This window comes from Mustelus asterias, chromosome 16 (genome assembly GCF_964213995.1).
Source record: "Mustelus asterias chromosome 16, sMusAst1.hap1.1, whole genome shotgun sequence".
Taxonomy (NCBI): Eukaryota; Metazoa; Chordata; class Chondrichthyes; order Carcharhiniformes; family Triakidae; genus Mustelus; species Mustelus asterias.
In genome coordinates, this window is record NC_135816.1 from 71187796 (window position 1) to 71212113 (window position 24318).

The 24318-nt window shown below is 43.6% G+C and overlaps 1 protein-coding gene across 1 annotated transcript in view; it reads right to left on the reverse strand.

Annotated features, from left to right (window-relative positions):
* Positions 1-24318, reverse strand: part of LOC144505365 (transcription factor SOX-30-like) — a 59610-nt gene that overhangs the window by 15519 nt on the left and 19773 nt on the right. The window contains exons 3-6 of the mRNA XM_078231485.1: positions 20755-21169; positions 13035-13274; positions 10959-11147; positions 4879-5001 (exon numbers count right to left, since the gene is read on the reverse strand). Of these exons, the coding sequence (XP_078087611.1) occupies positions 4879-5001; positions 10959-11147; positions 13035-13274; positions 20755-21169 (967 nt within the window). The remainder of the gene's footprint in view (positions 1-4878; positions 5002-10958; positions 11148-13034; positions 13275-20754; positions 21170-24318) is intronic.

Consider the following 24318-nt stretch of genomic DNA (forward strand, 5'->3'; position numbering starts at 1 on the left):
GAATTTTTCGTAGCATGTTATCAGTCCTAAAAACGATCTTAGCTCCTGAATGGTTGTGTGAGCCGGTGCGTCTTTTATTGCTCGCACCCAATCCTCCAGAGGATGTAGGCCCGACTTATCCACTTTGTACCCGAGGTAGGTTACTTGTTGTGCTAAAAAGACTCATTTCTCCCTTTTCGGACGCACTCCCACTGCTGCAAATCTCCTGAGAACTTTCTCCAGGTTCTGCAGATGTTCCGCTCTTGTTTTACCCATAATGAGAATATTGTCTAAGTCAATGGTAACCTGTGGTAACCCCAGTAGGACGCTCTCCATGGTCCTTTGGAATATGGCACAAGCTGACGAAACCCCAAAGGGCAATCTTTTATACTGGAAGAGGCCTTTCAGCATATTTATTGTGACAACTTTTTGCGAATCCTCGTCCAGCCGTAGTTGCAGGTATACGTGGCTCATGTCCAGTTTTGTGAATAGGAGTCCTCCTGCCAACTTTGCATACAGGTCCTCAATCCTGGGAATTGGGTATTTGTCTAGCTGAGAGTAACGATTTATTGTCTGTTTGAAATTGCCGCAAAGGCGCACTGAGCCATCCGGCTTTAAAATAGGAACCACGGGTGCCGCCCATTCCGTGAACTGGACTGGTTTTATTATTCCCTCGTGCTGCAGTCTTTTGATTTCTGCATCAACCTTTTCCCTTAACGCAAATGGTACCGGTCGGGCTTTGCAAAACTTTGGGACAGCCTCCGAGTTGACATGCAATTTTGCCTTGATTCCTTTGATTGTCCCTCGGTCTTCCTGAAAAACCTCTGGATATTTGCTTAGGGCCTCACTCAGGCGACCATTTTCCAGCTGGAACATAACCCTAACCCTAACCTTCCACTACCATTAATGGAAGCCTAACTAATTGTTTCCCGTAAGCAACTGGCACATGGGTTGTTCCCATCACTTTCAGTGGTTCCCCCGTATAGATCCTCAGCCTTGCCGAAGTTTTGGTCCGGGCTAAGGGTTGGTGCGTATCTTGTTAAACACTGTCTCCCCTATGACCGATGCGGCTGCACCTGTGTCGATCTCCATTAAAATTGGACGTCCATTCAGTCTCACTGACAATTTGATGGGTTCTGATTTTGTCATCGCTATGCACAGTAGCTGTTCCTCATCAGAGGTAGGGGGAGCTTCCAGGTTGTGCATTCTCCTGTCCCTCGGCCTACGTGTACTTTTCACCCATGTTGGTTTAGGAGACTTGCTTTTCAAAGAACAAAGAAAATTACAGCACAGGAACAGGCCCTTCGGCCCTCCAAGCCTGCACCGACCATGCTGCCTGACTTAACTAAAAACCCCTACGCTTCCAGGGACCATATCCCTCTATTCCCATCTCATTCATGTACTTGTCAAGACGCCCCTTAAAAGTCACTACCATATCCGCTTCCACTAGCTCCCCCGGCAACGTGTTCCAGACACCCACCATTCTCTGTGTAAAACTCTGCCTCGTACATCTCTTTTAAAACTTGCCCCTCGTACCTTAAACCTATGTCCCCTAGTAATTGACTCTTCCACCCTGGGAAAAAGCTTCTGACTATCCACTCTGTCCATGTCTCTCATAATCTTGTAGACTTCTATCAGGTCTCCCCTCAACCTCCGTCACTCCAGTGAGAACAAACCAAGTTTCTCCAACCTCTCTTCATAGCTAATGCCCTCTATACCAGGCACCACCCTGGTAAATCTTTTCTGTACCCTCTCCAAAGCCTCCACATCCCTCTGGTAGTGTGGCGACCAGAATTGAACACTATATTTCAAGTACGGCCTCACTAAGGTTCGATAAAGCGTCAACATGACTTGCCAATTTTTAAACTCAATACCCCGGCTGATGAAGGCAAGCATGCCGTATGCCTTCTTGACTACTTTCTCCACCTGCATTGCCACTTTCAGTGACGTGTGTACCTGTACACCCAGATCCCTTTGCCTATCAATACTCCTAAGGGTTCTGCCGTTTACTGTATACTTCCTATCTGTATTTTCCTCTGAGCATTCTGACACTGGCAACCATAACAATGCCGTATCAGGCGGGGCTCTACAGGAACTGCTGTCACTCTGGGCTTAACCTGACCTTGTCTAGGTGCGGTTCTATAGGCGGACCTGGGCTCCCTCATATCCGAATCCTTCCAGAGGGCCGCTATGTAGTGGCCTGCCCCGTAGTGGTGGTCCCCTAACCCAGTCTCTCTGATAGATTATCATGAAGTTGACCACTGCCTCCATGCTGGAGGAGATGGATTCCAAGCTCTGTCCAATGTTCTGTGCGAGGTTGGACAACAGCTCAAAGTTCATTGATATTGAGCATAAGCTTCCTGACAGGGTTACCAATGCATCAAATATTTCATTGTTCATAGTCATCAGCCTTTTTCTGCAGGCCACTCCATCAAACTCCTTGGGCGTGATCTTACCGGCTCACTACTCCAGTCGATCGGCGTGGTGAGCTGGTAAGATAGGGCGAAAGACAAAAAAAATCGGGTTCACACCCAGTTTCTCACCTCTTGTGAGCTTCCCTGTTTTGTCGGTGAAATCAGCCTCGCGCCCAGAAAGGGATGGCACCCTGCAGCCCACAGATGCTGTCAGACCTGCTGAGATTTTCCAGCATTTTCTGCTTTTGTATCATAACCCTACCCTTGTATCATTCGCCTTTCAGATATCCAAGAACTACCAACCACCTGGCCAGGCAGTGGTGGAAGAGAAGGTGAAGAGCAAGAAAGCAGTGATGAAGAAGAAACACTGTCATTTGCTCTCACTCACAGACACCACCTCATTTACTAACAGTGTGCATTCTTTAAAGGTGTAAAATGGGGTCTGCACATGGTGAGGTACCGGTATGAGTGTCCCGCAGCCTGGGCAAGAAACTTATAATATAGATGTCAAGGATAATATAGAATTCATGTGCAACCTTGCACATGAGTTCTACTGCAGGTGACTCAGATATTGGGCAGAATTTTCTCCAAAAAAATTCAAAGTGTCGAATGGGGGAGAAAACAGTAGGTTTTCTCTCTATTTCATCAGTGAGGTAAGTAAGCTTACTCCATCTGCATCTTGTAAATCAGAAAAGACTGTTGGATGAGGGGGAATTGGGATGTGAGAAGGAAGACTAGGTATCATCTCGTTTTCATGTTGCAGGATGACCAATATTATTATTGTAAACTAACTTTATTAAGAACAGAATATGTGCGCACATTGCAGGCTTGCAGCCTGGTTCCAACTTACATTTATATATGCTATCTGACCCCCATGTCAGGTGACTCAATGAAGTACTGAGTGTATCATATTATATCTAATACTGGAGTGACACAACCGCAATCACTCTAATATGACATTTCCCTTTTTTTCAAAAGGCAGAAACACTTCAAATTTGTTTCTGTCAAAACAAAATAGACTGAGATTATAGCCTACTCAAGTACACAAAGTCTCTTATCTAGTCTTTCACACTCTGTTTTGACCAATACGTCTTTTACTCATTTCTGTATCTCTGGTTTTTTTCACAATTCTCCCACTGGATGTTCTGAATGGTAACAGAGATGATTTTGAAGGATAAGGGGCCTGCTTCATCACTTTCACTACTTAGAAAGCTTTCAGGATTTTCAACCTTTGGTTAGCTATTACTTCACTGGTGGATTCTGGTTCTCGATCTTCTGCTACACATTCTGGTTCAGAGTAGGATCGCATTTCATTTGGTTTCCATAGGAATTTCCAGTTTCTCTTGTACTATTGTCTGTTTGGTGTCTACACTATGGAACATCTTAGTTCTCCTGTGATTCCTGTGGCAACAACAGGATTCCAGATCCCATCCTGCTGAATCCTTACCATCTCTCCCGTGTTCAGTTCAGACAGAGGTTTGGGCTCCTTGATCAAAGTGCTGTTTCTGCTGTCTCTGTTTGAACAGGTCCTGCAAGTTGTCCCTCACTAACTGTGGAAATAACAACTGGGATGAAGTTGAAAGCTTCGTTCTTAGTCTTCTCCCCATCAAGATCTGGGCTAGAGGTGATCCAAAGCCCTCTAATGGAGTATTCCTGAAATCCAACATGTCCAAATAGGGGTCTCTTCCATCCACCTTTGTCTTCACCCACAGGTTTTTTTCATCATTCCATTGGATTATGGATATTTGGGACTAGATGTAACATGGCAAATCTCCCAATCCTGTGCAAATTTGTGAAACTCAGTGGGAATTGTGCACTGTTGTCTGAGAAAAGCACTTCAGATATGCCATGGCAAGCAAAAGTTCATTTTAAGTGTTTTAATACAGTGATGTTCTTACTATCCTTTCTCTGCAGCACAGACTCAAAAAACTTTTGAGTAATAATCTGATAGTAGGTACTTATTGTTATAGAACGTGAACAAATCCATGCCAATTCTCTGCCAGGGCCTTTCTGGAACACTGTGGTTGAAGTGGTTCTTTTTGCTGTGACTTAGTGTATTTTTAGCACACTGCACCACACATTCACCATTTCCCCAATTTGTCCTCCCATTCCAGGCCAATATATTACAGCTCGAACTCTTCTCCTGCATGTATTTTAGATATCAAGGTTCCGTCAATCTTGATGATATGTTCTCCCTTTAGGCAACCAATCCTCTTGAACATATATATCTTTGTACTCACTCGGGATGTCATCAGAGATTACAGTCATTATTCACAAACTTTTGAGTCTAAGAATGTTTCATCATATTTCACCATGATAAATGAAGTGCTTGAGACTTTTTTTGTAGTTTACTTCAAATGTGCATTGGCCTTCTATAGCAGTTTCATCACCAGTATAAGTTAACAGTCTCACTTTGTTTTAGTTAGCTGTTTTCCTTTACTTATCTTACGTTACAGGCTTCTGGGAAGGACATTTCCTTGTGCACCTGCATGAAGCTTGAAATTCACCATCATGTTGGCAATTGATAAATCAATCTTCCATTCACCTTCTTTCAACTCTACTGTTAGCACACCAATGAAAAGTTCAGATTCATTGCCTGCATCATCACCTGCAATCGTGTGCACTTTTTTCATTTTACACATCTTAGCAAAGAGTTTTGTTTATCACAGTTTTTACACTGCTTTCTGGACAATTACATGGTAAATGCTCTGTTCTGCATCAACTGCATTTTAATTTTCTATTCTTTTTACCTTCAAGCTGTCGATTTGTTTCTCCCCAGCACTGTTTCTGTTCAACTGCATTTAGCTATTTGACTGTGTGAGGCAGCAGTGCTAACCATTGTGCCACCGTGCTGCCCAATTACTGGAACATGCACCACTTATGCAAGGTTAAATTTTTTTACATGCACACAAGGCACTGATAACATGAGTCAATAAATAACTGAGTTAAGAAAACGAGTGAATTTGGAGAGCTTGAAGAACAGAGGCAATTCTGTCATCTGTTTAAGCTCGCATTTTTTGTCTGCCACTATACAGATATTTACTGCTTTTTCCAGCATGATATCCACTTCCCGCAAAAGCCATTCTCTCAGGAGATCTTTTGTGATAATGCATTATTCTATCTCGGATGATTCATTCTTCAAGCTCTCCAAATTCACACAATATAGCTCGTTTTCTCAACTCAGTTATTTATTGACTAATGTTGTCACTGCCTTGTGTGCATGTAAAAAAATTGAACCTTTCATATGTGATGCATGTTGCAGTAAATGGGCAGCATGGTGGCACAGTGGTTAGCACTGCTGCCTCACAGCGCTAGGGACCCGGGTTCAATTCCCAGCTTGGGTCACTGTTCTGTGCGGTGTTTGCACATTCTCCCCATGTCTGTGTGGGTTTCCTCTGGGTGCTCCGTTTTCTCCCACAGTCCAAAGGACATGCTGGTTAGGTGCATTGGCCACGCTAAATTATCTTATCTATCTTAAACTTTGAATGTTCCCATTAGTTCTTTCAAATCATTTCGTTTATCATCATTTTCAAATGTGAATATGTTATAAACATCTAGAGCTTCTTCCCCAACTACATGGGGACTACAACTACTACTTATTTTTTTCAATATATAAAAGGTGAGAGAGAGGCAAAAATAGACATTGGACCACAGGAAAAAGAGGCTGGAGAAATAATAATAGGAAACAAAGAAATGGCAGAGGAACGGAATAGTTACTTCACATCAGTCTTCACGGTGGAAGACACCAGTGGGATGCCAGAGCTCCAGGAGAATCAGGGGGCACAGGTGAGTGTAGTGGCCATCACTAAGGAGAAGGTTCTGGGGAAACTGAAAGGTCTGAAGGTGGATAGGTCACTTGGACCGGATGGAATACACCCCAAGGTTCTAAAAGAGATAGCTGAGGAAATTGTGGAGGTATTGATGGTGATCTTTCAGGAATCATTGGAGGCAGGGAGGGTCTCAGAGGACTGGAAAGTAGCTAATGTAACACAGCTGTTTAAGAAGGGAGGGAGGCAGCAGGGGGGAAATTAAAGGCCAGTTAGCCTGACTTAGGTCATTGGCAAGATTTTAGAGTCCATTATTAAAGATGAGATCGCAGAGTACTTGGAAGTGCATGATAAACTAGAACGGAGTCAGCACGGTTTCGTCAAGGGGAGGTCATGAGTGACAAATCTGTTAGAGTTCTTTGAGGAGGTAACAAGGAAGTTAGATAAAGAAGAACCAGTGGACGTGATTTATTTAGATTTCCAAAAGGCATTTGACAAGGTGCCGCATAGGAGGCTGTTAAATCAGTTAAGAGCCCATGGTGTTAAGGGTAAGATCCTGGCATGGATAGAGGATTGGCTGACTGGCAAAAGGCAGAGAGTGGGGATAAAGGGGCTTTCTTCAGGATGGCAGCCGGTGACTAGTGGTGTGCCTCAGGGGTCAGTGCTGGAACCACAACTTTTCACAATATATATTAATGATTTGGAAGAAGGAACTGAAGGCACTGCTGCTAAGTTTGTAGATGATACAAAGATATGTAGAGGGACAGGTAGTTTTGAGGAAGGAGGGGGGCTGCAGAAAGATTTGGACAGGGTGGACAGTGGGCAAAGTAGTGGCAAATGGAATACAATGTGGAAAAGTGTAAGGTTATGCACTTTGGAAGGAGGAATGGAGGCATAGACTATTTTCTAAATGGGACCATGCTTAGGAAATCAGAAACATAAAGGGACTTGGGGGGGTCCTTGTTCAAGATTCTCTTGAGGTTAACGTACAGGTTCAGTCGGCAGTTAGGAAGGCAAATGCGATGTTAGCATTCAAGTCGAGAGGGTTAGAATACAAGAGCAGGGATGTACTTCTGTGGCTGTATAAGGCTCTGGTCAGACCCCATTTGGAGTATTGTGAGCAGTTTTGGGCCCTGTATCTAAGGAAGGATGTGCTGGCCTTGGAAAGGGTCTAGAGGTGGTTCACATAAATGATCCCTGGAATGAAGAGCTTGTCATATGAGGAACGGTTGAGGACTCTGGGTCTATACTCGTTGGAGTTTAGAAGGATGATGGGGGATCTTATTGAAACTTTCAGGATACTGCAAGGCCTGGATAGAGTGGACATGGAAAGGATGTTTCCACTAGTAGGAAAAACTAGAACCAGAGGGCACAAGATGAGAAGGAATTTCTTCAGCCAGAGAGTGGTGAATCTGTGGAACTTTGCTGCAGAAGGCTGTGGAGGCCAAGTCATTGAGTGTCTTTAAGACAGAAATAGATAGGTTCTTGATTAATAATGGGATCAGGGGTTATGGGGAAAAGGCAGGAGAATGGGGATGAGAAAAGTATCAGCCATGATTGAATGGTGGAGTAGACTCAATGGACCTACTGGCCTAATTCTGCTCCTATGTCTTATGGTCTTACGAAGAAAAATGGAAAACTTCCTGCAGGTCTTTCTTATCGTTGCCCGTTGATGTGAGGTACAGGCTGAAGTACTGCAGTTTTCTGAAAGATTGCCCTCCAAACTGAGCTCTGTCAGTGATTTCAGATCTCCATTGTTACATTTAGTTCACTTCAAACATCATGGGTATGATTTTCCCGGCCTGCTGCATTGCTTGGGTTGCACAGCGGGCCGAGAAATTTAAGCAGGGAGAAAATAACGGCATTTGTGACCGGCATCCGGCCAGTTGCTACCTTTCCAGCCCATGTTTTATAGAGTAATCAGATTACCATATGCAGAAGCTGCTCTGTCTCTCTTTAGTGAGCCCAAAACTCAACCCTGGCACTGCCAGCCTGGCACCCTGGCACAGGCCAGCGGGCACTGGAAAATGCCAAGGGGGTGGGGCCTGAGGGGCAGAGCCAGACGTGGAAGGAGCCAAACTGGGATTGGGGGGAGGTAAGAGGGGGGGGAAAAGGAGGGGACTCTGCATTGGGAGTGGCGGTTGCTGGCGGGGCCGGCACTCAGAGTTCAGCCATTGGGGATCGGGGGAGGGTGGTTTTCAGAGGCTGGCCATCAGAAAAAGGGCTGGGAGGTTCAAAGGCTGGCAATCAGGGATGTGGGAGGTAGCCATCGGGAGGCCAGATACGGTGGTTAGAGGCCAGGTCAGGCATTGGGTGGAGGGGTGGGGGAGGTTGGGACCAGCAATAGGGAGGTAGGTCAGTGACTAGGAGGCCAATAATGTTGGGGGGAGGGGCGGGGGGGGGGGTGGAGTGAAACGCTTGTCAACTGATCTCCCATTATATTGGGAGATTGGCGCAAGGACACTAGCACCCTCTCCAGTCTGACACTGGCCTTTCAGGTGGGATTCGGCTCCCCCCACCCCCCAACAATTGGCATAAATCTTGGGACAGACTCTGTGATGCACCGAGTGCCAGAAATATATGTCACTATGCTTGCCCAAAAAACAGACGGTAAAACACCCGTATTCCCGCCCATTGGGCACTTCGTTTTGGGGGGGAAAATGCCCCCCCCACAAGTCTTGTTTTTATGTTGCAGGATGACCAATATCATTATTGCAAACTAATTTTATTAAGAACATCTGGTTCCAGCTTACACTTACATGTGCTATCTGACCTTCAACCCCCAGATCAGGTGACCCACGAAGTACTGAGTGCACCATATTATATCTACTACTGGAGTACACGACCACAATCTCTCTAATATTATGGTAAGTGTCAGCACATCATCATCTTCGATGGTTTCAGTCCTGCCATTGACTTATTCTCAGTTGATTGTTCCAACGATGGCAAGCACCATCTCCTCTATGTGGGTAAGAGCATGTTACAGCAAGTATGTGACAAATCTACGAATGTGAGGTATGAGTCAAACTTGTTAATAGAGATGATAGCGATTGTTGGTCAGAGAGTGTTGAAGGCGTGGTGTACTGAGCAGTGAGAGTCTAGTGCCCTTGACCACTGTCTGACATCACTGAACTCCTTGTGATGCTTTCTTCTGGACCTGGTCAATGTTCCTCTAATTTCCCTTGGACGTGCACAGACTGTTGCACTGTGTGGTCTCTTTAAGATTTCCAACTGGTCATGCGTGTGTGCATCTTAAAGGGAACGTTGTTTGTGCATGACAGGTTTGTTCCTTACATGGCACATTCCTCATTGCTACATGATCTTACACTCACACGGCCTAGAGGGAGCATTGCCCCTGACTATATTGATCCCACTGCTTTTGCAAGATTGTCTGGATGGCCTCCTGGCTCCTGTGAATAGATGATATCTCTCCTGCTCTCCACATCTTGCACCAAGACCTTCAGTGCAATAAAGTGCTACACATTCTGCTCAGTTTTTCCAGGTTTCCAGTAGCCTGTTCATCATTATTGAGAGGAACTACTGGAGGCTGTTGAGAAACTTGTAACTTCTCATTTTTTAATGCACCTTAATTTGAAGCTAGGATGAGATCTCTCCTATCTTCGTGTCTCTGTAACAATTCCATGGGTTGCTGCTGACCCCCTTCACCTGTTCACCTTCACCTTTCCCAGGACTTATCTCTGAGCTGGGGCTGGCTGAATTTTCTATTCCTCGTCTGACAAACTGTATCAGACCATCCAGTTGGCAAGCGCAGCTTGCTGATTTTGTGAATGTGAGATCTGAGATCCAATTTCCAATGAGCCTCTGGCATTCTCCCTCTGGCAAACGTAGCGGGTGCAAGGCGAATTTTAATTTGGAGGAATGGAGAGAGTGAGAGGAGGACAGGAATCGGGGAACAGTAGGGCAGAAATAGGTGGAAGATAAGGAGACAGGAGGAGAGCAAGAAGAGTGGGGAGGGTGAGTAGGGAGTGATGGAGAAGTGCGAAGTGGAGGAAAGGAACGCGGAGAAGATAAGTGCAAATAGAGGGTCAAGAGGGAGATGGAAATAATTAATAAATAAATTACATGAAAATTAAAAAACGCAAAGAAGAATAGATAAAGTTAAGAAAAGGGGCAGGAGAAGTTTTGGGAGGGTTGGAAATCTCTTTAGCCATCAGTAGCAATGATAGGGATAGTGGTGAATAAGTTTGACCTCAGTTAGAAGCTGGGGTAGGGTGGGTACTGATAGGTTAGTTGGGTTGGGGTGTGGGAGGAAGTTGAAGAAGTGATCTGTGGGAGTGGAAAAGAAAGAATTTGCCTCAGAGAAAGAGAGGCATGCCAACTGGCTATTTAGGCCTCGGTGGTGTGGCAGGAAAATTGCAGATGAGTTTTGTTTCAGGGTGGGGTGCAGACAGTCATTTATTTATTTTCTTCAGCTATGCCTTCGAGAAGGATTCAGTTTCCGTGGACATGTAGCCATATCCTTTTTAGGCCTCTTGAATTGCATTTGTGACATGTTCAACATTTAAAATATAGTTACCATACCTGTGTCCATACCATGGATTTGTGGTCCCTTTATAGTGATTTTGTGTCCAAGGAATGGTTTTGGAGTCATCAAGGCAGTGGAGGGCTACTGTGCAAAATATAGTGCCACCCCACTATTCAGAATGTGTTTTGTTATACTTATAGTGCCATCTGTACTGGTACCATTAAAATCTGAAGCTCACACAGCATTTTAATTACATAATAGATGTGTTATACTTCACTGTTCAACATGACAATTATACATTTCACAACTTACCTATAACTGATGGACGGCTAACATTAGTCTGTAAATTTGGAATGACCACCGAGTAGGTGGCAGGCCGATAGGGGTAAATGGTTGCTGGAGTTGTTGAAACAATATTCTGACCACTTCCAGGAAAGACATTTGAAGGAACACCCAATGCAAAGCGTTTTTTTTTCCCTGGTCGTGGCTGGTATACCCATCCTAAAGAGTCAAATTAACATAGTAATTGACAGTGTAATATGAAATTTGTACCAATTCAGATGCCAAACTACAACAGACTCACACAAAATATATTATTTGACAATTTGAGAAAAGAAACATCATTTATTCACTTACTGAGTGTTAGGTTGGATTGGGGCCCAGAAAATTATGCACCCAAGACCGAGCAGGGGCATTCTGTCTTTTCTCCTCAGAAAATGGATAACATTCAAGGGCAGGCTGAGGAGCTGGAGATTGCAAGAACCGTGTGTGTTGCAATGTTATAGTGGTAAGAAACAGTTTCTTCAAGACAACTTGGCAGTTGGCAATAGAAATGGAGTTCAGCATCATTCCATATAATTCCATTCCATGGCATTTGCAGGTGTATAAGTTAATATAATGAATCTGTTTCAGTCTGGGCTTTTTGATGCCACTTTTCTAGAATATTGATCCTACAATGTTCCCTTTTAATATCCTCAGGGAAAGGTAAACAGGAACTCCCTTTAGTGTTTCATCAGAATGCTGCCTACAACAACAACTTGGATTTATGTAGCACCTTTATTGCAATAAAATGTCCTAAGGTAGCCACACTTGGAATGACCATAGGCTGAGCACTACCTCAATATTGGACTTGAGCTTCAGCCTTGACTACAGGTACAAAGCCTCATATGGGGTTCAAACCTATAAATATTTGGGGCAAGTGTCCTTGGGCAGGCATGGACAAGATGGGCTGAATGGCCTCCTTCTGTGCTGTAACTTTTCTATAGCTCTATGTTCTAAATGCATTAGCCACTGTGCAAGGGCTGACCATCATCTGATGTAACTCATTATTCACTTATTTTTCTCAGCATTTCTGGTGGAGCAAAGGATCCAATGTATCTCTGCCAAAAGTTAATTTATTGACTGATTTTTTTTTAATGACAGGCGGGACTTCCCATCCACTCTGTGGCGTGTTTTGTGGCAGTGGAGGCAGCTCGCCATTGGCTGGCAACAGGATCTTCCAGTTCCGCCACTGTTTACAGGTTTTCCCATTGTTCACACTGTCTGTCACTGCAGATTCGCTGTTGGCAGGACTGGAAGATCCTTTCGACAGGAAAGGCCAGAAAGTTTCAGCCAATATTTTATTTAAGTGGAAAGAAATGTAGTTACATCATATAAAACAATGCAGTGACATTCCTTAATAGTGATGGCAACTGGGAAATTATGGAGATTCTTCACGGCAGTGGAAAATTTGAAGTTTTCTTAACAAGGGCAAGTGATTTGCTTCTAATAATATTTTTACATAAACATTGGAGGAGCTATGTACCACTGGATCTGCCTATTGAGTTAAGTTTTAATTCTTCAGGCTGAATTTTAACACCAAAAATGGCTGGGATGGAATTTTGGCAGATGCTAAAATTTAAAAAAATGTAAAAACCCAACTCCAACCAAACTACTTCCAGTTTTAACAGAGGTGGGACAAAAGGAAGGCAACAAATCCACTCCTAGGAAGCTGACTGGCAGCTAATTAAATTATTTTGATGAGGTTGGCCTTGGGAAACTGGTAGCTGAAGGGAGGCAGGAACAGCTTTGGGGAGAAGCGCCTTTACAGCACTCCACCCATACAAAGATCCCCAGAATTGGGATTCTGACTACCTACTGGGATCAGACCAGCTCCAACCCATCCTGAGGTTTGGGAATCTGATCTACTGTAACTAGATCAGCGGAAGTCAAGTCTGTCAATCAGGGTGACTTTTGAGTGGGGAACCTTTCAGGTACAAAGGACAAAAGACCCCCACCCCGCAGTCCCATTCCCCCCCCCCCCCGACCCTGTACAACCCACCCCTTTTCATATCCAGATCTTCATTAAGGTTAATAAATCTGTTACGATTCTAACTACTTTTAACTCACCAGGAAATTCTTCCCTGTGTTTCTCTTTTATCTTTTGTGCTTCATCATAGTAGGGTTTCTTCTGTTCTTCAGTCAGCTTGTTCCACTCCAGGCCAAGTTGGACACTAATTTCAGCATTATTAGCATTGGGGTTTGCCTTGGCTAATGATGGTCTGTGAATCCGTGCCCAAACCATAAATGCATTCATTGGCCGTTTTATATGGCCACTTCTGTCTTTGGAGGGTGGCATATCATTGATTTCTAAAACCAGAACAAATGAAAAAAATTCAGATGAATGTGTAATTGTACAGATGGCTGAACAAAGTGGTATCATTGGAGTGTCACAGAGATTAGAGATAAGGTTCAAGAGATTAAAACAAAAGCCTTTACGAACCTGAAAACACAAAGTTGTGCTTCTGGGATAAAATCATTGAAACAATGAAATTGGAATCGTAGTGGGAAAAAGCATATATGTAAATTCTAATGCAGCTGCACCATAGGTTATTATGAAGGTGTCAAATGGCTAACAAAGTAATCTGTCATTGGATTCCTGCTAGTAGTCAGTGGGTAAATATACACTTTGCATAGTACTGAGTCATATAAAGCAAAGTATTCCTCCTTTTTCTTTGCTCCTTTCCTCACAGTATTGATGCATGCAAGGTTACAGATCCAGGTTAACTGTCCAATCACTGGTATATCCTGCCCAAATAAAAAGGCCAAGATTTCGGCCCTGCAGTAGTGGAACATGACACGGCCGATGTGATGGGCCAGCCAAACGTTCACTGACTTTCAGCAAGACTGAAAAATACCCATGGCAATGTGGCTGGAAAATCCTGGCTTTAAGTGTAAATCTAAATGTTAAACAACAATAGACTGCTGGAGCAATGGGATTCAATATAGCCCAGCTCAACAGCTGTCCTCTTCTGACATGTACTTTCTGACAGGAGAGTGTCCAAAGATGGGAAGGACATTAGTTCAATTTTCCCCCTTCTAGCCCCATTGAGGCCAACTGAGATTAACTTGTTCAGCATAATGTCTCTCTTTGCTCAAGAACAGCTTTTAGGACAGAAATTGTTCTCAAATTGGCTGCTGCAACTGAATACTAGGAACTTGGCATCAATTATTAGGCAAATCAGAAGTATCTGAAAGAACCCAATCAATCCAATGTGGTTAATAACTGACAAATAGATGCACCTGAGAAATCAATCATCACATTTATCTATATAGGAGGTAGCAACATTTAACAGCTAGTAAACAAAAGACTGGCTGTAGACTACTTAGTCCCCTAAACAAGTGTAGGGATCAAGATGCATAAGTGAAATGCAGAAAGTATGCCAACTAGGTGCTAGCTGCAAACTGTAATAATTTCTGCATGTAGTCAGAGCTTCCTGCACTGTACATTGGCTGCAAGCATCAATATCGTTAGTAAGATGTCTTTCTAAGAGCCCGATGCTGGAATTGAATCTGACCAAGGAACATTTGAGGGAGCAGGCCCTGGGCTTTTGGATAATGTGCTGGAGGGCTTGGCAGAGGAGTTGGAAAGGAGGAGAGACATCCTGCAACCTCAGGGAACAGGATGCCCTCCATACACACAGTGAGAAGACAGTGGGAACAGTTAGCTCCAGAGGCAAATGCCATGTTTTAAGCACCAAGAACCTGGATGCAATGCTAAAAAAGTTGTTATCCCACAAGTGGACCATATCAGTAAATTCATCACAAATGCCATATTTTACCATCTGCACCACTAGCCTCAACCACTGTTCAATTCACCACATCCACATCATTCAATCCCTGTCAAACAGGACTCATATCTAATATGTTATCCATCACCTTGCCACTTAGCACTATTGCAAGCCTCACATTGTACAGCTCACACACACTGGCAGCTGGTCAATCATGACAGCCACATCATCTAAACAGATTGCATGACTCACTGACACTCTTCACCCTCTCTTGCTGAGTACAGTGTTGTACGACTGGTTCATTTCAATTCTCCCTCATCCCTAATTCCTTCTGACATACAAACTACATAGAATGTAAGCATGCATTTCTTACTGCCTCCTCTCCACTCATCAGAACTCAAGAACTGCAACTTGTCTATCAATAGCGCAAGAGCAAGGTGACAGTGAAGGTGATGGAATACCATGAATGGAATTTTAAAGCCTGGGATTTTCTGGTCCCTTCGATTTTTGAAAGGCTTGCTGCATTTTACAGCCCCACCCCTGTTGTGACATGGCTGCAAATTCTGCCCCATCACTCAGTTCACATTCACTGCCAGTAGCTCAGGCACTGACGCTGCATGTAATGGCGAGAATAGCTAGGCTGGCACTGCCCAAAGGGTACCGCCCCCTTACCTCCGACCTCCCTGGGGGGGTCTCAACCGCCTCCGGTTCCACCAGCAAGGCCATTACGTCTGGTCCCCATTGCTGGGGACCAGTTGTGATTCTCGCTGGGAGAACCTCTCCCGGTGAGGCCAGAGGCAAGTGAGCCCAGACGATAAGGTGCCAGGCTCATTAATTCAATTCAAAATACATTTAAATTTAATTTAAATAATTTATTCAGCCTCGCGCCAGAAATGAGCACGAGGCTGACATTGCCAGATATCCAGTGCCAAGATTGCACGAGGCGAAAAATCAGGCGTGAACCTAATTTCTTGGCTCTCCCGTGATATTTCCAGCTTGCCCCAACCATTAGCCGGTGGGACACAACAGTTAGATCACCCCCCCACACCCCAGTGTCCCTTAGAGATCCAAAATGGCCTCCGCAGCACACGCATACATTTCTTGTGTGAGTTGCATCAGGTGGCATTTTGGTCAGGGTGTTAGTGTGTGCCCGAGTGTTGCCCAGATCTTGCTGCATATGGATATGGACTGCTTCAGTATCTGAGGAGTCGCAAATGGTGCTGAACATTTTGCAGTCATCAGCGAACACCCCCACTTCTGACCTTATGGCAAGGTCATTGATGAGGCAGTTGAAAATGGTTTGACCTGGACACTATCCTGAGGAACTCCTGCAGCAATGCCCTGATAGTAAATGATTGGCCTTCAACAACCACAAACATCTTTCTTTGTGCTAGGTATGACTCCAACCAGCGGAGAGTTTTCTCCATGATTCCCCACTGACTCTAGGTTTGCCCAGGCTTCTGGATGCCACACTTGGTCAGGTACTGTCTTGATGTCAAGGTCAGTAAGGCAGTCATTCTCATCTCCTAAATTGGGTTTGCTGTGCTTTTCTTTGTACAGGGTATTCCTGGGTAATTATTCACATTGTTGTGTAGATGCCTGTGTTGTCACTGTACTGGAACAACTTTCTTCGGATGCTTCCTGTTCTAGAGCTTCTTCACCATTGCTAAGACGTTGTCAGGACACATAGCCTTTGCAGTATCCAGTTCCTTCAGTCATTTCCAGCTATCATTCAAGTGGCTAAATCAAATTGGCTGAAGACTGGAATCATTGATACTGGGGTCCTCAAGGGGAGGGAGGCAATGGATCATCCACTCAGCACTTCTGGCTGAAGCTGAAGAGAAAAGCTTGTCTTTTGCTCTGATGTGCCAGGCTTCCCCATCATTGAGGATGGGGATATTTGTGGAGCTTCCACCTCCCTTTAGTTCTTTAATTGTCCACCACCATTCACAATTGCAGAGCTTTGATCAGATCCATTCACTATTATTTCAGAATAAATCAGACAACTTACGGCAACCACGTGTGCACAGTTAAATGCAAAAATCTAGAAAATGATGTCAAAGAGACCCGGTTTCCTCACAGCTATGTTGCTGCAGCTTCACTGTGTACTCAGCACTGAAATCAGTGCAAGAGCATAAGGTTGGGGTAGTTGCCCATTAATTATCCACTAAGTATGCCAGAAAATGCTGAGGCTGATGCATTCAAGAGTAACAATATGGTAAGCATGGTCAGTTCAGTTGGCTAGATGACCAGTGTGTGGTTCATAATAATGCCAATAAGTGTGGGTTCAATTCCCATGCCAGTTGAGGTGTCTTGTGGACCTGTAGTATCACCTTGCCCGTGTGAGTGGAAGACAGTTGCTGGGATTCTTTGGCCTCCCCACAGTGCTTTTCTCAGCAGCATGCCATTGGCCGGCGGCATGATCTTCTGGTCCAGCCACTGTCAATAGGATAACCCACTTATTCCACCCCATATCGCCAGGAAGCATGTAGTGGGAGTGCACCAACAGCGGGACTAGAAGATCCCACTGGCGTGAAGAGCTGGAAGATCGTGCCCAATAGCTAAACCACCACCGAAAAAACTGCTCAGGATGAAAATCAGCAGACAATAAGCCAAGACCTGACATCAGGTAGGACAAAGATGAATGAAGTGATAATTGTTACCAAACAATAACCGTGACCTTGAGAATTTTGGTTTTACAAGTTTGAAGTCACATTCTTTCAGATTGGAAATTTATAGCATTTTTTTCATTTTTTCTGTTTCTTTTATCTCTATTTCTTACTATTCTTCCCTACCTTCCTTTCCCTGAGATTCTTTCTACTTTCCATATAGATTCCAATCTAATTTACACCTCCTGCTTTATACCACCTGGTTTAGATTCTGCAGGGCAGAATTTGCCTTCTGAGGCAGGTAGCTCGAGCTGGCGAATCTTCTGCCAGATCTGCCTCAGTAGAATGCCCTGAATCATCCCATTAGGATGGGATTTGGGGTAATGTGTGTGGTGGGGGTGGATGTGTGATGGAGTCAGGCCCAGAATTAGAGCATAGGTGGCCTTGGGGTGGGCAAGCACTGATGTATGCTGGCTAGAAAGCCTGATAAAACCTGCAAGTCATTGGTACTGGTGTGAACTAGAGTTCCATTTTAGGGTATGCAAGTTCAGTTTGGAGCAGTACCAGTCATATCTCAAGTTTTATTGTTTTTTTCATTCTCGGATCACAAAGGGATTTTGTCCCAGTTGTTTCAGAAGCTGTTAGGCCCTCCAGCCCTCACCCCTCACAACCCCTCATCCTCCACCCACACTCCCCACCCTTGCTCTCATATCCTGCATGCCAACTAAATACTAAGTCATGGTGACATGGTGGTTAGCACAGCTGCCTTACAGCGCCAGGGACCTGCCCGGCTTGGGTCACTGTCTGCATGGAGTTTGCATGTTCTCCTGTCTGCGTGGGTTTCCTCCAGGTGCTCCAGTTTCCTCCCACAGTCCAAACACATGCAGGTTAGGTGGATTAGTCATGCTAAATTGTCCGTTGTCAGGGGGATTAGCAGGGTAAATATGTGAGGTTACAGGGATAGGGCCTGGGTGGGATCGTTGTCAGTGCAGGCTCGATGGGCTGAATGGCCTCCTTCTGCACTGTAGGGATTCTATAATTCTATGACCACTACCCCTATGGTCCCTCATACTCTCCATGCCACTTACCCAGGGTCCACCAGAGCAGAGGGGAGATGGTGGTGTAGTGGTAATGTCACTGGACTAGTAGTCTGGTAGCACCAGGTTAATAATCTGGGGACATAGGTTCAAATCCTATGATTGCAGCTGGTGAAATTTAAATTCAATTGATAAATCTGGAATTGTCCCAACAACAGTGACCATGCCAACTATCTGCTTCACTAATGTCCCTTTTTGGAAGCAAATCTATCATCCTTACCTGGTCTAGTCTACACGTGATTTCAGATCCACAGCAATCTGGTTGACTCTTAACCACCCTCGAAAATGGCCTGACATGTCACTTAGTGCAAGGGCAAATAGGGATGGGCAACATATGCTGGCCTTGCCAGTGATATTGACATCTCATGAAAGAATAAAAAAAGACCTCAGAAGTCATGTGGAGATGAAATAAACTTCTAACAACCTAATAATATAGCTCTCACTCATACTTACTTGATGGTGCCATAAAACGCATTTAACATTATTAAATCCCCTTAAGTAGTTAATCTCTTATAAAAACCAACAATCTGCTTATTCAGGCCCCACATCAAGCACAGCTAATCCTTTAATAGCCTCTTAAAATGGTCAATCAAATTCAGAACTTCCTGCTGAGGTAAGTTTAGCTTTGAAACTCAGCCAAATGTTCATAATGACATAATAACCATGCAGACTGCCATATCAGATGCTGCTTTCTTTTAAACTGCCAAGAGGCCTGCAATTCAAAGTCCAGCAGAGGGGTTTTTAACCCCCAGTGACAGCTGCAGCCTGTTTTTCCAAGTTTAAAGGGCAGGGGAGATGGTTAACACCTCAGAACATGACAGTTAAACATACCTTATCTTTCAAGAATGTTTAACCATCAATTTGTGAGTTCAAATGGCACTGCTGAGTTTGGGTTTCCCCATGTATGAATCACACCCCATCCCCATTTCTCATCAGCCAAAATTAAATCTATTGGAAACGAGGGCAAGACTTCCACCCACCATTTTTAATGGTAAGACTCTGCAAAAATCTGACCCTCCATGTCTTAGTAAGAAATCTTTAATCAGATTGGTTGGAGTGCTTTGCTGTTTTTTGTCCTGTTTACAAATGCTCTGTTAGAGGATGCTGCACTGGACTAGAGAAAGTCTCAGAGAAAACTGTGGACAGCTCTCAGTTTAGTGAAAAGCAGTTCCGTCATTACTAACAGCAAAATCTGAGCTATTAACTACTGCTCTAAGCAGCCTTTTTATCCACTTAGCAAAAGTACGAAGGCACCAATTATCAGTTGTTTAACCCTATAATATGTTTATTGTCCTGCAGGAAGAAGGGGAGATCAAGCTGGCACCAAGATAAAATGAATGGCACTAGGCGCTCAGAATTAAGTGAAAGAACTATAGCAAATTCTGTAATCTGATACCTGAGCTGGAGAAGTTGACAGTGTTATATGGCACTTTTGATCGATGACTTAACTAGTTTGGTTCAGTAATAGAAATAGAAACCAAAACCTGTTACTGGGTATTGGATTGTTTTCATACTTCAAACCTCTACAAGTCAATTCCCTAATGGTTAGCGGCACGGTGGCACAGTGGTTAACACTGCTGCATCACAGTGCCAGGGACCCGGGCTCGATCTTGGCCTTGGGTGATTGTGTGGAGTTTGCACATTCTCTCCGTGTCTGCATGAGTTTCCTCCAGGTGCTCTGATCTCATCCCACAGTCCAAAAATGTGCAGGTTAGGTGAATTGACCATGGTAAATTGCCCTTTAATGTCGGGGGGGATTGGAAGGGTAAATGCATGGGGTTATGGGAATAGGGCCTCTGGGTTGGTTATCAATGCTCAATGGACTGAATGGCCTCCTTCTGCACTGTAGGGATTCTATGATTCTATGAATGATAAGGGAAGAAAAGCAAATGGCAAAACATACATTTACTGAACCAACATTAGAAAAATAATATTTCCATACACTGTACTATCTCCAAAATGTTTGGTCTCTTCAAACATCTACCTAAGCTTCTGGCATCTGTCTCTCAAATATTCACAATATTTCAAAAAACTGCAGTTGAACTGCAGTTGTAACCTTCAAAATTTGCACATTGCCATAACGGCATTAAAAAGGGCCTCAGAACATTGTTCGTGTATTTTAAAACATAAATAGCCTTTCAAACTAACACAAGCAACAAAATGTTATAATCACACTGCTTGACATTGTAGTACTACACAACAATCGATTCACGAACAATTATTGCTGACATTGTGGCTGGCTAGCAGAATTTGATTTTGATGTTAAAGAGATCAGATTAAAGAGAGTGCAATCAAATCAGGTTTAACAGAAGACAAAATTGGATTTTCTTATGTGGAAAAAGGATAAAGGTACCTGCTTCGGTAGGAGGGACAGTAAGGGGAACATTTATAGTATTGATCTTCAAGGATGGATCCACTTGCGTTTGTAACCTGATGTCGCCCAGATTGTTTGATGCTAGTGGTCCAGATAATTTGGCAAATTTGACCACGTCACATGTGGAAGATGATCCTTGAAGTTGAAGTTTGATTCCAGGTGGAAGTGGATGTAAAGTTATAGGAAGTTTCAGATCGCTATGTTGCAACCCATCGGTCCCGTTTAAATCCTTCAGGAACAATAAATCTTTAGTCTGTTGAGCTCCTCTGTTGGAACTGGAAGGTTTATAATGCTCATCATCTTCTAATTTTATCTTTTCAGTCACATGTTGGCCAGCAATATTTTGATCAAAGTCCTTTCTTGAGTTTAACCCTGAAACAAACTTATTTTCACTCTGAAAAACAAACAGAAAATTGTTATAGTAAGGAGAAAATCTGACATTATAATTATTTTAATATTTGAGTTCTTAATGACTCAATTGATTAAAGGACCACCATTTATTGTGATATTACTGTAGACCAAAAGCTATTGTCAACCAAAAAAGCAATGAGGTGTGGAGACTGACATCAAAGTCACAGGGCGACAGTGGGGGAAAAAAATCTACCTCCCAAAGTCTGGTGACTCATGGTGGAAAATGCATGTGTACGAATGTTTTATTAAGAACAAGATCCAGAATGTGATCCATGACTGAACAACTTGCTGAGACTCATTGTTGATGTTTGCATATGGAAACATATGCCAACAAAAGCAAGTGTTTTCAGGATGGCAAGAGGAAGAGGAATATTTTACCTTAGGCAAAAAATAAAGAAAATTGAATTAAGAAAGCATCACACAACATTAAGAGTTTCTGTTTGTTATTAACCAAACCAATTGATCTCAGAAGGCAATAAAACACAAGTAAAAGAAGGTGGAGTACTTTCCCCTCTTAGGGCATAGTGAATTCCTTATAAGAGACCAAAGACAAGGGTCAGTAATAGCGTTCGCAAAGTGTCTCTTCTAATTTTCCTTGCTGTTTTTGCTTCTATTTACATGAAGATTATAGCAAAAAATAGTTCAGTTTGAAAACCAAGACTTCCAGGGCTGCAGCTTGTTCACCAGTACTGTGTTCAGTACTATCATCAACATCAGTGGAGCTGTCCAGGGGTGTTTCTCAAATGTAGTACCATTCAAGGAATTTTCAATGATGGATACCCAACTTGGAAGGCCTCAACATATTGATGTTTTTAAGAAATTGAAGTTACACATCAGGTAAGAGAACATTTTCTAATAAAAAGTATTCCTCCAGGCTTTGTATCCCCTTGATTCAAATAGTTTCCTCCCCCAACCCAAAGGCAAGTTAAGCAAATGACTCTATCTCTAAAGCTATATAGACAACGGTAACATGTCATTATGTTACAGAACTAGTAAAATCAGAGGCCAGGTCTAATAAATACAGTAAATTCAGAGGCCAGGGCAAGGGTGGCACAGTGGTTAGCGCTGCTGCCTCACAGTGCCAGAGACCTGGGTTTGCTTCCCGGCTTGGGTCACTGTCTGTGTGGAGTCTGCACGTTCTCCCCGTGTCTGCGTGGGTTTCCTCCGGGTGCTCCGGTTTTCTCCCACAGTCCAAAAGATGTGCTGGTTAGGTGCATTGGCCATGCTAAATCAAACCTCAGTGTACCCAGTGCTAAATCAAACCTCAGTGTACTCAGTTTACTGTTTAGGGTGGCACGGTAGCACAGTGGTTAGCACTGCTGCTTCACAGCTCCAGGGATCTGGGTTCGATTCCCGGCTTGGGTCACTGTCTGTGTGGAGTTTGCACATTCTCCTCGTGTCTGCGTGGGTTTCCTCCGGGTGCTCCGGTTTCCTCCCACAGTCCAAAGATGTGCGGGTTAGGTTGATTGACTATGCTAAAAAAATTGTCCTTCGTGTCTTGAGATGTGTAGGTTAGAGAGATTAGTGAGTGGATATGGGGGTAGGGCCTGGGTGGGATTGTGGTCGGTGCAGACCCAATGGGCCAAATGGCCTCTTTCTGTACTGTCGGGTTTCTATGATTTCTATGATTTCTCTACCCGAAAAGGTGCCGGAGTGTGGCGACTAGGGGATTTTCACAGCAACTTCATTGCAGTGTTAATGTAAGCCTACTTGGGACACAAATAAATAAACTTTAATAATCCAGAGACAAAGTTGAAATGCTACTTGTCAACTGGGAGATTCAAATTCAGTTAATTAAATACATCTTCAGTTCCCTTTTACTTCTCGTCCTGATTATTCCAACCTATTCCTGCCTGATATCCCACATCCTACCCTCCATAAATTTCAGGCCATCCAAACCGCTGATGCCTATGTTCTAAATTGCACCAAATCCCATTCACATCTATGCTTACTGACCTACATTGGCTTCCAGTTAAACAAGATCCTAATTGTAAAATTCTCATCCATGTTTCAAATCTCTCCATAGTCTTGCTCATCCCTATCTCTCTGTGATCTCCTCCAGCCCCACAGCACTCTGAAATATATGCACTCATCGGTGTCCCTGATCCTGATTCTAGCATCCTCAGTTTGAATCACTGAACCAAGGTACTATATAAATATAAATTGGAATAAAAAGTTGGTAGCAGTAATTGTGACAATGTAACTACTGAATTGATGTAAAAGCCAATCTGGTTCACTAAGGAAATCTACTGTCCTCCCTTAGTCTGATCTTTATGTGACTCCCTATCTCAGCAATGTGGTTGACTGTCATCTGAAACAGGCCAACAAATCAATTGTCAAGAATGCAGCTCACCACCATCTCCTCAAGGGAAGTTAGGGGTGGACAATCAGGGCTGATATTTCCAGTGATGCCCATCTCCCATTAATAAATGATTAATGTTGCAATAACTGCTTAACATTGATTGAACTTGAGATATATAGGAAACAATGGTAAGCTAATATATAAGGGGCTGCATAGAGAGGGTATGATTATCATGTTAATCAAGCATCCAGATGTGGAAACCTTTTCACTTTGTTCTACCAATGCCAGCATTGTGAATGTTTCTCCAAGACTTTTCGCCTAGTGATCAGAAAATATCGAAAGGATAGGAGCCCCCGCTACCTCCCCCGCCACCCTTTCCTTCTCCCCCACCCCCACTGCCAAAACAACATTGAAGTCAATGGCAAGTAAAATCGTGTGGGGTGTAAATTGGGTGTCTGCCTTGAATGAGACCTATTCCCATCTGGTGTGTGTTAGGTTAAAATTGGGGCTAATCTCACATGTGATAGCAGAAGAGTCCCATCTTAACTAATTGAAAAATAGGCAAATTTTATTTGTACTTTGTTCCTAGCATTATTTCATGGAGAGCTTGAATTATATCAAAATTGAAGCAGGAATAAAGGTTCTGATTGGTGTTGTACTGAGCCAATAAAGAATCAGGTTTGACCTGCATATTGGGTTAATTGATTCTCAGGTGAAGGTGTGACCACTGATCACAGTGCCAGTGAGCTAGTTATGGACATACAAATAAAAGGCCAGGAAGCCCAATTTTATTATCCAGCAGCACTATCGAGGAAGTATATACTTTGAGA